Raw genomic sequence first — 16482 nt, 5'->3', positions numbered from 1 at the left:
TCCCCGAGCCTGGCCAACCACCTCCTCTGCCCAGGGTATCCTTGGGGAAGAGATCTCCACTCAAAGATTTTGTCCTCAGTGCCAGTCTATGGGAAGCATTCAGCATTTGATATGCTGAAGTCTGAATGTGCAATAAATTTGCCCCTGCTCCCCCCCAAGTTCAGCATGGCCCTTGTGCCCAGGTCGAGCTCAGAGGCCAGCAGGGTGGTGTGCACCCATTGTGGCATCATGCCCGCCAGCTCCCCTCTGCAGATATCACGTCAGAAGCGTTGAGTAAGAACTGACCTGGGCTGATGCTGCCGCTGCCGCTTTTATCTCTGGTTTGATGGCAGTGGACAAAAAAAAGGTCGGGTTTTTTCTGACTTCCAAATAGCAGTAGGTGCTGAAGCAGTGAAAAACGAACCCGCAGCTGCTGCTTTCTTCTTCTCGCATGAAAACTGTTGCACACATATTTACTGTGCTGATTAAACAGATCTGCTACTCTACAGTAAAGCAGGAAATTAAAGCAACATATTTGCAATTTTGTTACCAAATTACAATTCATAAGTATTTCAGAAAATAAGACCATTTACATATACTGTTAGTGAGAGAGCACAGTTGCTGTATGGCTGCTACTTGCTATCAAAAACCAGAGTACCATGGTGTAAGTAATGCTTACTTCACAGCAGTATCCTAAGATAACAGCACACTGAATCCACTTCTTCTGTCAGGATATATTTTTATTAAGGGTCAGTATAAACTCCAAAAGAAACTTTGAATCATTTTTGTCACTATCTACCCAAAATAGAAACAGTCTCTAAACTGACTGTAGTTGAATTTTTAAATAGCCAGGTTCCAGGCACAATGCAAATATCTGCCATTTATAAGGCTATCAGGTAATTTAAATTCATGAGCATAGCTATAAACATGACTGATGGTCTCAGTGGAGAAATGCAGCTCTGTATTACAGGGCTAGATCCCAGACAATATTATATACAATATTTTGGCTCAGTCTTTCATGCCAACAGTTCACTGTAAATGTAGATGTATGGAAAACATTTAGCATCTAAAAATTCTCTATATTTAAGCTTCCAGCTAAAAAGTAAACTTTTCAGTAATTACTACAGTAGTGTTTATTTCAAACTCGATACTAATTTTCCCAGTCAGCATTATCAAGCCCATTCATAAATGCACACTTTATAACATAATGATAAATGGAGTATCCATGTAGTTATTTGAGAGTGAGCTGTAGCAGACAAGCAAAATGTTAGACTTTTCTGGACAATGGAGGTAGGAATGAGAGGTTCCAGATTATGCTGTTTTCTGGTCTGCCCCTATAACCACGGATTTGGTTCTACTTTTATCTGACAAAATAGATTTTCAGTTAGTTTTTCACTCCTTAAACCTTGTTGTGATAACATTACCTACTGCATAGTAACAACCTAAATAATGTATGTTTCAATCCAGCATTTTAGCTGTCTTCAGATGCGGTGAAAACTCTACACAGTTGAGCCAGAAATACCTATTAATGCAAGCATAATTGGGAGTATGATTTCTCAAGTGAAAATAAGAATCTGCAGCTCCTACAGAAAATCAACAGGATTCTTTTACTTTACAAGACATTTTGGACTACAAGAACAACACACACAATCACACTGTTCTTTCATTTTGAAAGGGACAGTCTTCTACAATGTGCAAAATGAGACACACTGTTGCAGTCAGTAAGTCTGTTACTTTGAATCTGTTAGCTGTCCCATTCTCCATTATTCTGATCATTGTTCTCTTCTTCGGAATCAGCAGACACTTTCTTAATTCTCTGGATGACTGCCTTAATGCTTCTCTCTAGCTCATTAGTGGATCCTTTACTGACATCTTTCTCAGTATCTCTATTCACTTTTCTTAGTTTAACTCCTTGCCTTATGGCAGAGAGGAGGTTGTCTTTTACAGAGGCATACGGATTCGGCTGTTCCACTTTGCGAAGATGAACTTCACCACGTTTTAGTGAAGCCAAAACCTCATCCATGGAACCTGCAACAGATAAATCTATTGTTACCAGAAGAAAGAACAAGACAATCACACTTAGAGGTATAAAACCCCACCCAAGTGTTCAGGGTTCTTCCTCTCATCTTTGCTAGAGACAGGACAAAGAATGGTCTGTTCTGTCACAGACTCTTTCAAGCTTCTGCAACAGCAGGCTCTGGAACTGCTTTTAGAAAGCAGTTAAAGCTATTATATCTTGAATTGAGAATCCAGTGCCTCTTCAACATTATACAAGGTTGTGCTCCAAGGAAGAAATTACACACAAAGGAGGATGCTTCTTTTTCATTACAACTTTATGGGCTTTCAAAAAAACTTCACTGAACCAAAAAATCTCTTGTATTCTGTATTAGAAACAATCTACCATTCCTCCTAGCTTGCTCAAATGCCTGCTGAGACTGTCAATTACATTTTTGCTCAGCCAAGAGAAAAATGAAAGGATTTGAGTAGAAGGGATTGAAACTGCACCACTGAAGTCAGTAGGAGCCAGATCAGGCCCTAAGCAGGCAGGCAGGCAGCTCTTTTCTCTACATACTTAAAAAATATTTCCCGTTTTACAACATGATTTAAATCTCAGGCGTGTATTTCTGAACTTCAGACCATAAAGGACACCATACTGAGAGAGCTTCCACTAGTTCTCTTGAGACACACTGTAATTTGCCTTTTACTCCTTCTGTTGGATTCTTTGTTGCTAGCTTCAGACTGTAGGACAGGGAGGCAGTTTCCCTGGACAGCAGTCGACTCCTACAGCCATAGGTCCAGACCATCTGTGCCTCACAGCTGGAAGTATTTTTGCCATGCGCAGTGCACATAAGGTTATGTGATTAACATCAAGCACTAGAAATGCAACATTCTGCTAAATCCTGTGGTACCTTCAGAGACTGAGATGTCAGAAAAGGATAAAGCAAAGATCCACCAAGTTGTCTTGAAAAGCCTTCAAGTAAGAAAGTCTTAAGTCTATTAATCAAATGGGCTGCCTGATAAAAGACTAGAATCATAGAACCATTTAGGTTGGAAAAGACCTTTTAAGATCATCGAGTCCAACCATCAACCATGCCCACTAAACGATATCCTGAAGTGCCTTGTCTACGCACTTTTTTAATACCTCCAGCAACGGTGACTGAACCACTTGCCTGGGCAGCCTGTTCCAATGCCTGAAAACCCTTTCAGTAAAGAATTTTTTCCTAATGTCCAATCTAAACCTCCCCTGCCGCAATTTCAGGCCATTTACTCTCGTCCTATCTCCAGCCACCTGACAGACGACACCAGCACCCGCCTTGCTACGACCTCCTTTCAGGTAGTTGTAGAGAGCGGTAAGGTCTCCCCTCAGCCTCCTTTTCTCCAGACTAAACAACCCCAGTTCCCTCAGCCACTCCGCTCTAGTCAGACTAACAAATTATAAAAGAAGTTCCCCTTGGAAAGTATGTTAACACATTCAGAACATGAACCTCTCCTGGCTTTTCACATACAAAGACATGAGTAGTCCATGTGTAACCAAAACCAACCTGTTTACGAAGCTGTTTCAGTAAGTTCCTGTGGCAGTATTTTATCAATTACTATTACAGCAATTGACATGCTGGTTTTCTTCATGAAATAGGTGTAAACAACAAACTGGATCTCTCCAATAAACAAAAAAGGATTTTACTTATCCAAAAATAATGAAAGGACATCAACGTTAGGCTGTGAATGGTAGTAACTATTAGCTACTAGCAAGGCTGTTCCAGTAGCAATCGGACTACTTGGTGTACAACTCCTGTTGCTAATCAAAGCTACTTAAGAGTATCTGTGGTAGAGTTATCCCACGGACCTCCTAGACTCAAGTCCGCACGCTGATCCACTGGAAGCACAGTAGTTCGCCATGGTAACTCAACTGCGTCTCAGCCCTTCAGCTGCTTGTACTTCCCCACACCTTGGAAGAACTGAAAATGCTGAACTTTCCTTGGTATTTCTGCCTGTGGTTTGCCTCTTAACTGAGAGGATACAAAGGCTGCTTAGATGTATTGTGAACAGTCTGAAAAGGAAAAGGAATGTACCACATTTAGAGACATGCTTCATTCTAGCGTCAGCTCCACTATGAAAAATGACAATAAAAAATTGCTGCCTTCCAACTTAGATCAATCTCCCTGACATAGTCAAAGTATCTGCTTGCTTTAGAGACAAAAATAAGCCTGTTAGCAGGATGTAACCAGTGAAGCCTTGGCAAGCTGCTGAGCTCTATTCTCATTCAAACTACTGTTTCAATTGCAGAGTTCAGCCTTCAATTACACCTGCATGATCTTGCTAACAAAGCAGAGGTGTAACAGAGCAGAATTTTTGCCCTAGGAATGTTAGTATGCCAAAGCTATCCATCTGCCTTTCAAATCCTGGTTGAATTCTGCATGAATTCTCTTAAGAAACCTTTATTTAGTAACCAAGCAAATTGTAAGTGGACACAGGCTGTGCATACCTTAGAAACGCAAGCAGCCCAACTACTAGCTCCGTAGTACATAAATCACAAACACTGAAGTGTAGCCTTAGTACAACCACAAGTCTACCCACAGTGGCCTTCTGACTGGACAGGTGATTAATTCTCAATCAAAATACCACATTCAGTTCAAAAGTTACAAAACTGTGGCAAGAACAAACCTGGTAATAAAAGTTGCTTCTCACCAAACAACATGAATAAACTCCCTCTCCTTGGAATTTCTTCTGACGACACATTCCTACCTATTACAGCAGTGGGATTTTTAGTGTCATGAGAAATGCAGGCCCTGAATTAAGATCTCCACAGACCTAGTAGTGCTGTGATTAAGCACGGCTTAAACTAACTTGTAAGGCTGTACTTAATAAATGTAGGATTCCAGCAGAGATTCAAGTTCAAATGTCCTAAAAGATTGACCTGGCCCAATTGACAGCACTTCACCAAAATTGCCAACTCACACACTCTGAGCATCAGGACCCTGTGAAGTGTATCAAACGGGATACAACAAATCACTGTTACTCATTTAACATCCTGAGTTATGGTCAGTGTTACTGTATGTGGTTTCTTACTTGAAAGCTTACTAAGCTTTCCAAGAGCTTCATTCTCTTGAGCAAGGCTGCACACTATTCCTGTCCGGAACCAGAGGGAGGGAGAACAGAAAAATACAGGAAACAAAAAACCACCAGTCGATGTCAGCCTTCTTACCTATGTAATTATTTATAGACCTCCTGGATGAGTCATCCTGTTTGTGCAGTGCAGAGCTTTCTGTGGGGCTATCGGAGCTAAGGGGAAGTGGTTTATCCTCTGCTGCCAATGTTGTCTTTAACTGAAGAGGTAAGGGAGGAGGTGGGGGAGGAGGAGGTGGGGGAGGAGAGGCTAAAAGAGGAGGGGGTGGAGGAGGTGGTGGTGGTGGTGGTGAGGATGGAGAGACCATCAGTGCCTCGCTATGCTTTTGTTGCTCTGTGTCACCATCAGTAACAAAAACCTGGACAGGGATATCTGCTGGGGTATTCTGATGTGAAGCTTTTAATTCTTTGGCTTCTACTAGCAGTATGCTCTTTGGCTGCTCTGGAGCTGCCCTTGCTCTCAACGAAGGTAGCGGGGACAGTACTGCAACCTGCTGAGTGATGTTTCGTGGCAACTTGGGACTGAGATGCTGGGGATGAGATGTTTTCACAACAACATGAGCTGGACACTTCTGAAAAACAAATCATAAGGCAGGAGGTCACATCTCCATTGGACTGGCCAAAATATCAACCCCAGAGACAAAAAGCCACAGAGTACAGACCTGTCCCACTCACCCATTCAAGCAGAAAATTCAACCCTGAACAGATTTAGATGAATATGAAGGTATTTCTTTCAAAGCCATTTCCACACTTGTATTCTTTGCAACAGGTTCTGCACCTGGAAACCATATCCTTAGTGGATTTAATCCTCTTGACTCATTACACACAATCCTATTTTAGGCTATCCGAATGGTTGTCTCTGATTTGGACCATGCTCACATTTGAGCTATGGCTACTTTCTGACATTGTGTTTTGACACCATTTAGAACTACTGTAGTTCACAGTACTTGCCTCCCTGAATGTTTTCAGCCTCTCCAGTGTTTTCTGACGTTCCTGGCTTATCCAAGCTTTTTTCTTTTTTTCCTCCTCTTTTTGCTTGTCTCTCTTCTGCATTAAAACACAAGTAAGTAAAGCCTTAGTGTGTGAAAACAAGCAGCTGCCAGATCCTCTAAGGTTGCTATTCAGTACTCACTATCTGTATGCTGTGATGCTGCTGGAAGCGTTTTTTGCTCTCTTCTGCTTGTTGCAGTCTCTGCCGATGGCTTGCTTCACATTGATCCTGGTAGAACAGCAAAATTCATGCAATGGTTAGTTCACATTTACTGTGCACCATCTGTGCCATTAACTCGTGTGCACAAGCCACTAAACAGCAACTAAGGCTGAGTGCTTGGCTATGTCAAGAAGGATGGCTAAGCTCAACTAGTGCCAGATGTGAGACCCTGAAGGTGAAGTCTGTGGGACTCCTTCATGGATCTTTTGTTCTCCTAATTAGTAATAGGGTTATTCATGCTGCAGAGGAAATACACCCAGATCTGAACCAATCCCTCTGTCTTACACTTAGGTTAAAAAACAGAAGAGAAGAAAGGAGAAAAAAAAAAAAAAGGCAGAAACAAGCTCTGAAGAAATGTCACCCAGGTACCAACTGGAGGGAAGGGTTGCAAAGACATGAGGAAGAGGGCAAGAGGGAAGCTAGCAGGGCATAACAAAAATATAAGGCTACTTTCCCCCTGTCCCTTATTTGCCATAGCTCCCAAGTACAAAAGCCAGGGAAGCAAAGGTATGGAAAGCACAATGAATGTCTAACAGGGGTACCTTCTGTTAGTAACAAAGTGCCACAGAAAAGCTGCAGGTTTCAATATTTTCTCTGGGAGTCGCTATTTATCACTGTACAGAGGGGGATTATCCACATGGCTGGGTAAGCATTTGCAAATCATCTAGCATTTGGCTTTAGTGTTACATAACCAACAGACAGCAATTAAGTCAATGAAAACAGAAGCAAAGGAAGTGTCTGCTGAGGAAGCAGTTGAAAGCAAGAGACAACGATGGCTCACAAAACATTTCCCATGTCATTCCCATTTTGTCCAGGCTAATGAGGGGTAAAAGGCCAGACAGACTGGAGCTTAAACTCTGCTCTCTGCCCCATCAGGATTGTGCAGGTGTAAGGTAAGCTCAGCTCACTGGGAAGGTTCATGAGAGTCAACTGTGATCTCACTTGTGTCTTCCTAGTGTTCTACTCTGCATGGGAAACAAAGGAAAAAACTGCCCTTTGCACAGAACTGAGAGGCTGGAGAGAGAATTGCAGCAGTTAAATTTTCCCCTCCCATTCAAAGGTAAAGTACCACTGTATGGGTTGTCCTGTCGCTGCAGCTTCCTTCTTTGCAGGCCAGGTTTCCTCCTGTACTGCAGCTGCTTTGTAAAAGGCTGCCAGGGCAAAGCTCCAGCTGGCCGCAGCAGTGCTCTAGTAAGGTTTAGCTGGTAGGGGAACAACTCCTGGGTCACCTATGTAAGTTTGTGATCTCTTAATAAGCTAGACAGGCACTTGCACCACAAAGTGGAGTGTAAAGCTGGCTCAAAATCACATCTGCCCCTCTGGAGGCCTTGGCACTGAGTCATCTTGTATCATCTTGTACGCTCCACCCAAAGCTTCCAGTTGTTTCCTGTCCATCCCTCGTGAGTCAAGACATCAGCTAAATAAAATGCACATCTCCAGGACTGCATTTACTTTTTTGTTCCTGAGGTAGGCTCTTCTCGCACAGACAGTCCCACGCTTTGTCTCCAACTGCTTAGTCTTCTGCCTCAGCATCGTCATTTCTGACAAGTTAGCGTAATCTTGTCCCATTGTCTGTTCAATGACCTTGAGCTCCTCAGGATTTTCACATGTATCATAGTAAACAACTTCATCCTGTTTCTCTAAAAAGGCATTTGGCATTTTTTTAAAAACCCAAAAATTGCCACAGTTATTTAAACATTTAAAGAACTAATGACATTTTAAAAGCCACTGAAGGCAGTGAGTTAGTTATTAGGAAGTGTAGTGCTCCAGAGCCAAGCCTGGTCCTTCAAAGTCCTAGGCAAACATGTCATGTTACTCACAGGGGTGCTTTGCAGGATCAAATTTATGCTGTTAGCATTTGTTGTTATTTAACTTCCTCTTTCAAATGTCTTTCTGTGCTTTAACTCCTACCTTCACCAAGTGGAGTTTTCCTGGAAAACTGAAGACTGTTCCGATCAACACTGGGTGACTTATTTTACTATTTACCAGGTTTTAATTACGCAACAAGCAGGAGCAATGTTTACTTCACAATGTACACGGTAATAGAGAATTCATAAGCACAAATAAGCATAAACAAGACTGTTAGCTAATTTGGTCATAAGTATGTTACAGAGAGACACTTAAACTGGAATACAGCAGTAATCAAGTACCATCTAGCTATAATTACCTCTTTTTGTCATTACAGGATGTATTTTGTAATTTCTACATGTTAAATTACAACAGATTTGTGATGAATTTCAGAACCCATTTCAGCACGTCATGATATCCAGTTTCTATGCATAGATCTTGTAACTACAAGAGCAGTTAAGTATTTTCAATATAAGTTATTCCATATGCTAAACCAGTGCATGCACATATCACAGCTCCCATGAAAAAGAGCTACCACTGTGACTTTTTTTAAACTTGTGTTATCAAATTAGTGTCTAATTAATCAGAAGACAAAACATCAGATGGTGCCACATCATCAGTGTTTTCCAATGATGTTTTCTACTATCGAGACCCGAGCAGTGATAATCATCCTTTTTTTTTTTTAAGTGAAAACAAAGAAGGCTATATCACTCCTGTGTTTTGACTATGTGCTTAAATATTTTTTTATTCTTACCTTTAATCTGTCTCCTTAAAGTGTCCAACTGTACAATAAGCAGCATCTCTTCATGTTTCAGTACTTCAAGCTGTACATTATATAATTCCAGCTGCGTTTCGTAATACTGTATTTCCAGCTCCTCCACTACAGTTAAGTTCTCTTCTTGTTCACTGAGATTCTCCATCTGTATCGCCCCAAATAGAAAATAAAAAGCATTAATAACAAAATATGCACACATGAAACACGCATGGATGCACAAATACCTGTACAGAGCCTGGCCTAACTGGCAGCTGCTTAGGTGCTTTGGTATGGAAACAACAAAACATTAGAAATGACTTGGAGCAGAAACTCAGAGAAGCAGAAAGCCTTATTAACCTAAATTGTAATTTTACCATAAGTCTACCAGGAAAGACTTCATTATAATCTGCACAAATAATACTGCTCCTGAAAACAATTATATATGGTGCAGTACACTACTCTTGGAAAATAAATATCAGGTACTCCTAGCAGCAGTTAGATGGCATCAAATGAAGAAGATCAGAAGATTAAAATTAAGTAAGTATCTTTATTTTGCAGTGTCCTCTGAAAATAATATCTGGTCTTTATCTCCCTAAAACTAACAATTTCAAACATTGATATCACAAATGCTAACACAACACTTGAACTGTAAAAGCATGTACCTTAACCTCTGCTAAGTGTCCTCATATGTGCAGGAGCAATTTTTAAAAAATGGAGACATGCATTTTTCCACAGCTTAAAACAATGTTGAAAACCCAAGCTGTTTCATAGACAAAGTCTATGAAAGTCTACTCCCATGACCACGTCGGTAGGTTTTGATCAGCCCTTCACAAAACAGTGACAGAAAAGGAGGCTTTGCAAGGTCTTACATTCTTCTGAAAGCCAGCTCTCTTCTGTTTCAGGCACAACTCTCTTGCCCTCAGATGCTGAAGGGTTTCTTTAGCTAACATGCATTTCAGGTTTTCTAGTCGTGGCAAAGCTGATGCCCAGGTGGTTTTACCAAATCTTTCCTGATCTTGTTCCATCTGTTTGTGCATTGCTGCAGATTAAAACATTGCAATAACATATGAGAAATGCAGTGTACTAATAGCCCTTGTGTGTTTCTACTATAGCTGCAGTACTAAAAATGCTGATACTATTAAACAATTTCTGAAGCTTCTTTAGAAATTACAAGACTAAAAGGTTGAATTTATGATTTTATCTATGTAAGTAAAATACTTCAGTGTACCATAGAAACATGCCTTAACAGTTACACAGCAATCTACTCAGTTAACATGCTGAAATCCTTGAGGCTTGCATATCAAGCATTAAAAGCGTGCATGGTTTTTGTTCAGAGGTTTGCAGCTGTAAGTCTCAGGCCTTGATAACGTCTGTGTGCAACCCAAATGCACGTTGTAAACCAAACTGGTTAAAAGATATAAATCTTAGTGAATAAAATGCTTTTCTTAAGCTGGACACTCATCCTAACCTCGGGGTCTGCAGAGAGAGACCAGCAAAGGTGATGAGAAGAGCTCTCAGTCCCCAAGTCAAGTATTTACACAACCTTTTGTGTAAATCATTCTGACTACCTGCCAGAGCCTTTACAGTTTCCTTGAAGTAGTTCACAGTGATATCCTGAATGGAGCACACAGCATTCTCAGCTCGCTTAGTCCATTCTTCGGCATCTTTCTGCAAAGCTGCTACTCTTTTAGGCCCCAAATTATCATACTGCAAAGATTTCTGAAAAGAGACAAAATTTTCAGTTACCAACTGGTTACCACAGTGGTGCAGCCTGCATTATACTATACTTAGAGATGTTCCAAGCAAGGCAGAGCACAGTGGCAAACACGATCTTCCCCTCACCTGTCACAAAGTGAATCACTACTCATGCTTATGTATTGCCTTGCTCCTCATTCTCTAGACTAACTCAGAACCTTTGTTCCCCAATCATGACTTCATGCTTAACTTCAGATTAACTTATTTCTTAAAATATTTTTAAACTATCGTCTTAAAAATAACATCCAACACAAGTGTTTTTAGTTGTTACTAAAAGTAACTCAAAACCACTCTTCTAGGTGCAATGTTCTATTTTTCCCCACGTGTTGACAGCACGTTGCACTGTCAGGTTCTCCAGTTTGGCAGTTCTTTCCACAGAACAGTGATACAGAAAAGAAACGTAAGAGAGTATTTTCAAGTCCACAAAGTGTACATGGGTACAAGACTAGTATTCCAATGGTTTTTTTTAAAGAATTAGATTTCAAATGAGCCTAAATATCCCTTAGAGTGTTTTTTTTATACAGAAACAAACTTTGTTTCATCCATTCTAATTTTCACTTTAATTTTCAGTACAGCATACTGGATATTTTATCTTCACAGATTTAGACCTTCAGTATCCAAGAACCTCAGTCTAAACTTAAAACTGTTCTGCTCTTTTCGAGAACATTAACAGCTCACTTTAATTTTAACATACTATTTAAGGCAAAATCAAAATAGTAAATGGTTGTCTTTTCCAGGGCATCATAACTTTCAGCATGTGCTTCCAGTTTAAGATGCACATAAAATCAAATGAATGCAGTGACAACTGACATGTTTTAATCTGTACTTCTAGTAGGTTGTAGCACCAACAGAAAACTGCTTTGTGTGGTAAGGTCTCCTCTGCCTTCTGTTCTACCACCACAACTGACTTAATCTGGTGCATCAGTATTGCTGGGAGATGGCATTCTCAATGTCACAAACTAATCCCACTGAAGGTGTGTTGTGGTTTAACCCCAGGACAAGGTGGCACAACAAAGGCTACTTGGATCTCTGTAAATTCAGCCTACCAGAGACCAGAGAGTAAACCCCAGATAGGTAGAGCTTGGGGATGTTTTAACTCCTCATAACAGAGGGAAGTGGGACACTGGTGGGAAGACAGCTGCAGTTCTATTCAAGCCAATACCATGGACTCTGAGATCCTCTGAGTGGTTCTACCCTAACTCTAAATTTCTCAGTCACGTTTGGTGGCTTGGCAGGGGGAAAAAAAGTAGGTACAGACAGAAGTAGGGAATGTTAAGTGATTTGAGTCTAAACTGCTCCAAGAGCAGCTGATGCCCTACTACATAACTTGGCCTTTCACTTTGTGAAGACAGACCTACCAGGATTTCCAGTTTGTACAGTGTTGCCAGCTCTCGCATATCTCTAAAGGGCTGCAGTAAATACTGGTAGAATTGTGTTGCCATGGTGACCAAATCCTGATAAGCTTCGTCTTCTTCTTCATAAACCTTCATCAAAGCCACCATTGTGTCAGCATTTTTATGCTGCTGAAGAACCTAGTGGGAGAAAAGGTAAATCAGACTTAGCTGCTTTGCATTTGTGTGTGCTGACTGCTGACGAGCTTTGGTGGAAAGGACCTGCCGTTTGTCATTCGATGAACAGGCAAGACTTCCCACTACACAGGAGGTGTATGCCAGGCATTCAGCAGTCACCCCTAGCTGGAAACGTCTTTAACTCCACACTGTTAAAAGCACTAATTGCTGCACATTGCATTGGGAGACTGCAAGGTGTATCATGCCTAGAGCTTTCACCACAGAAATTCTAATAGCTGTGTGCAGATGACTTGGTTGCTGCTTTTTATAAACACAAATGGGAAGCTGGGGAAGTCTGTGTACTGTAAGGGCAAGTAAAGTATCCTTAAACTAGCTTTTGCATTGCTTCCACAATTACTAAATGCCTGCCAATATGAAATGAGTTTCTGGATCCAGAATTTCTGACTTCGGGCATAGAAAAATCAGATTACCATTTAAAAATAAGAATTCAGAAACAGATTTCTACTCCTGATATACGTTGGCAGTTAAATTTCTTTAACATTTTTATAATTTATAATAGTTTATTCTAATCTCGGTTCGAGTGATATTAATATTACACTTTGTAACTGGTAATTCTTCCATGGAACAACCACCTTTCTGATACACTAGTCTTTATTTAAGGTCTTCATTTGCTTCTATGACAAAATACAAAGTTGGAACCTTCCCCTCAACTGCATTTGTTTACTGGCATCAATCAAAGTTTCAAAGATTTTTCTTTGACAGCAGCTAGCAGAGACCATGGTGTGCTCTATGTGCCAGGATAGAGTGAGCCAGCTGAGAGAACACAGCTAAGTTCCACTGAGAAACACAGACCTTCCTGGAAGGACAGTGTTTGCTCTACAGCTCTCTAAGGAGGGACGGGAATAGTGAGTATTTGGTGCTACAATGAGAAAAAGCATTAGAAATATAAGCTTGATTGTGTTGCAACTGAAAAGCACTGAAATTAAACTGTCACCTTTGCTCTTGCCAGCTGAGTCTGGGTAAGACAGCAGGAGCAAAGTTCCCAGCTGTGGAGGCATTTCCCCAGGGAAAAATCTGTGGAAGTCAGCTCAAGAGCATTTCCCACCCATCCTCCCTCCAGGCCGGGCACAGGCAGAACAGAGGAACAAGAGGATCTGAACTGCAACATTTCTGATAATCCCAGAAGTCCTGCAGCCCCTTAGGCTTCCCCAGGAGCTCACGGTAGCTCACAGTCCTAGGACCCACCTGCAGCAATTTAAGAGTCTGCTTTCCCCCCACCCCCCACTATTGAAGCCAAATAGAAACACAATAGTTCACTTTCTGGTTCCCTTATTCAAAGCAAGTAGTGAGGGTCATGCTGCTCCTGAAGGATGTTTATAGTGAGCAGAGGGAAAGTATTAGTGAAATTTTAAAGTCAACTCATGAGACAATTACTCATTACAAGGGTTTGGGATTTTTTTTTAGGGGGGGGGACAGGGGATTGGGGAATGACAACATTTTGTCTGTTTTAAAGTAAAATGCTTGCTTTTACACAATCTGATATTCTTTTCATAGAATTCTGGTTTGCCATTAGCCCAACTGACTCCTCTGGTTGTTTTAACAGTATTGCTGTTCGGTTTTTCCTTTGTCTTTGAACACACATGCAAAAAAAGTATTCACACAATACTACTCTCTTCCATCTTGTACTGGTTATCTTCTGCATTCTTCAAAATTAATTTCCTGGTCCAAAGGATGAAGTATTTGAGAAGGACATGGATGTCAAAAGGGAAGAAGGATGCTCTGATACTTAAGGCTAGTTTAGTGCCAGAAGAGGTAGGTTTCATTTCTTGAATCTTGTGTAACTTGGTCTAGACTGCATATAATGAATTTATGTCCCTGTCAGGCCTGCAAATACAACACTCTATAGCATGTTTAGCCTTAGTTATCTAAAACATAGTTGGAAATCACAGAATAACTGGCACCAAGTTACATTTGTGCTGCTTGCAAATGAGCATGGTAGCTAGAATGTATTTCTAACTGGGCCATGAACAGTTATAGTCAGTTACAGAAACCATAGCTTTTGTACACAACACTGCACATGAAGTTCATGTAAACTAAAGTTGTCTTTTTGAAAAACTGTGTCTTTCTGCAACAGTAATGTTGTTACAGCTGTTAAATACTGAAACAGGAAACAGAAGGCTAAAGCCAACTGTCTTAACTTTCCTCCAAAGCATGATCGTTTTCATAAAATACCTTTCAGAGCTTGCTTTGCCAGGAAATAGACTGCAGATACTGCCAGAAAACTGTAACAGCAACACACTGGTGAGCTTGAAGTATCTGTATCTCTTGTTTTAACAGACTAATGCCCTGATTGCAACCATGTTACTAGATACCATCCTTTAAATTCATGCTTACTACAAGGGGGAAAACAAAAAAAAAAATCCAAGAACACGTATACAGCAAGAAGAAACTTATGGTACTAAAGGGAGAAAGGGCTAACATCATCCTTGGCTCACACAATCATTAGGCCAGAATTTGAGACTTAAAAACATAGCACAACTTCTCTGACTACAAAACACCCATTTGGCATAGGTCCATGGCTAAGTTTGGTTTTAATACAAAAACTGTGAGAATCCCCCAGTTATAGGCATTACTGCAAACAAGCAGTCTGAGACCTTTACAGGGAGGTTAGAAAATTAGAGCATAATTGTACTCTCCCTTTCTGTTACCATTCTACCCATTGCACAAGACTGCAGGATATTTATAGCAATGTGTTTTTGTAGGAGCACTTGCAGCTTCAGTAAGCGCCCCAATGTCGTGTACTGACTGCCCAGCCAGAGCTGGCTTATTCCCCACTTTATTAAGTGACACTTAGAAAGACTGATGGCACTCAGAACTTGAGAAAACTAGTTGACTTGGGGGTTTCCAGACAACCAAAAAAGTGTTTGTGTAAGCACTAATCTGAACACTGGACGATACCACGAGCAAGAGGATATTAGTGACTTGGTCACCCTTGCTCACGTTACCCAAACGTGAGCCTGACCCGAGTGACTGAAGCTCTTGCAGCGGAAGCTGCCAGCCTCATGCGTGCAACTCCCAGGTGAGCAAGAGGTGCTAAAGCTGAGGCTCAGACAGGTGCACCTGCGAGCCGTGCAGCAGCGCAAGACAGCGAAGGCGGTCCTACACCGAGGGAAACGTTTTTCTGCCCGCAGGGAGAGCGGGGGGTGGCCCTGCAGCAGCCCCACCCCCCGCAGGGACAGCCGCGGGCCGCTGCGCTCCCTCAGGCGAGCGGGCCCGGGCCAGGCCAAAGGCGCCCGCTGGCCCCCCCGGCCTGGCTGGCGCAGGTCGCCGGCCGCCGCCGGTCCCCTCAGGCCCCGCCGGCGCTGCGGGGCGGCCCCTCCGCCCCCCCCCCCCCGCCCCGCCCGGCCCCCGGGGCCCGTACCCGCCGCAGGGCCTCCTTGGCCTGGGCCAGGTGGCCGCGCAGGGCCCTCCCGCGCAGCTCGTGGAGGCTCTCGAAGTACTCGTCGTCGCGGTGGCGGTCGGCGGCGAAGAGGGCGTCCAGCACCACGCGGCCACCGCAGAGCTCCAGGGCCCAGCCCAGGTAGAGCTCCAGCTCCCGGCACAGCTCCTGCACCTCGGCCTCGCCCGGTGCCGCGCCGCCGGGGAACAGCACGGCCCAAAGTCCCCCGCCGCCGGAGGCGCCGGGCAGCGCGGGCGGCAGCGCGGGGAAGGCGGGCTCCAGGCGCGGACAGACGGCCGCCAGCTGCCGGTGGACGCCGCGCAGGGCCGGCGCCGAGAAGAGGCCGGCCCAGCTCTGCGGGGCCTGCGCCGCCGCCTCCGCCCGGCCGTGGCAGGTCACGGCGAACGCGCCCTCCACGCCGTTCCAGGCCACGAGGAAGCGGAGCCGCGGCGGCTGAGGCTCGGCGAAGGCGGTGTCGCGCACGGCCACCCACCCCTCCAGGCTGTCGGGCTGCGGCTCCATGATGATGGCGGCGGCCGCGCAGCCCCCGCGCCCGCGGAGCGAAACAGAAACCCACGAGCCTTAAAGGCGCCGCGCGCACCCGGCCAGGGGGCGGGGCCCTCGCCGCGCGTCACCCGCAGCTCGCGGAACCATTGGCGGGTGCCGCCCGGGGGCGGGGCCAAGGCGGGGCCGACGGAGGGGGGCGGGGCGGGCGGCCCTCACACAGCTGGCACGAAAATAAAGAGTGACATTACGTGAGTGGGACGTGGGGTCTGCGCACCGCGCCCGTAGAGGCTCGGAGTGTGAGAAAAAGAAAAAAGAAAAGAAAAAAAAAGGTTGTTTT

General features: G+C 43.5%; 1 protein-coding gene across 2 annotated transcripts; it reads right to left on the bottom strand.

Annotated features, from left to right (window-relative positions):
• Positions 1-698: 698 nt before the first annotated feature.
• Positions 699-16252, bottom strand: WHAMM (WASP homolog associated with actin, golgi membranes and microtubules). Of its 2 annotated transcripts, none has more exons than XM_069798349.1 (10): positions 15621-16248; positions 12029-12202; positions 10484-10634; positions 9785-9954; positions 8916-9081; positions 7766-7953; positions 6236-6322; positions 6055-6150; positions 5183-5675; positions 699-2007 (listed from the first exon to the last, which is right to left on the bottom strand). In XM_069798349.1, exons 1-10 carry the CDS (start codon positions 16158-16160, stop codon positions 1724-1726), a joined length of 2349 nt encoding a protein of 782 aa, XP_069654450.1. In that variant the 5' UTR covers positions 16161-16248; the 3' UTR covers positions 699-1723. The 2 variants fall into 2 exon arrangements, with proteins under 2 accessions (XP_069654450.1, XP_069654451.1); XM_069798350.1 differs by lacking the exon at positions 699-2007 and adding an exon at positions 3824-4027 and having other exon boundaries at positions 15621-16252.
• Between the last annotated feature and the right edge of the window lie 230 nt (positions 16253-16482).

Source organism: Haliaeetus albicilla, chromosome 12, assembly GCF_947461875.1.
Source record: "Haliaeetus albicilla chromosome 12, bHalAlb1.1, whole genome shotgun sequence".
In the NCBI taxonomy this organism is placed as follows: Eukaryota; Metazoa; Chordata; class Aves; order Accipitriformes; family Accipitridae; genus Haliaeetus; species Haliaeetus albicilla.
Note: the sequence above shows the minus strand (reverse complement) of the source record. Positions and strands in the feature narration are given on the sequence as shown.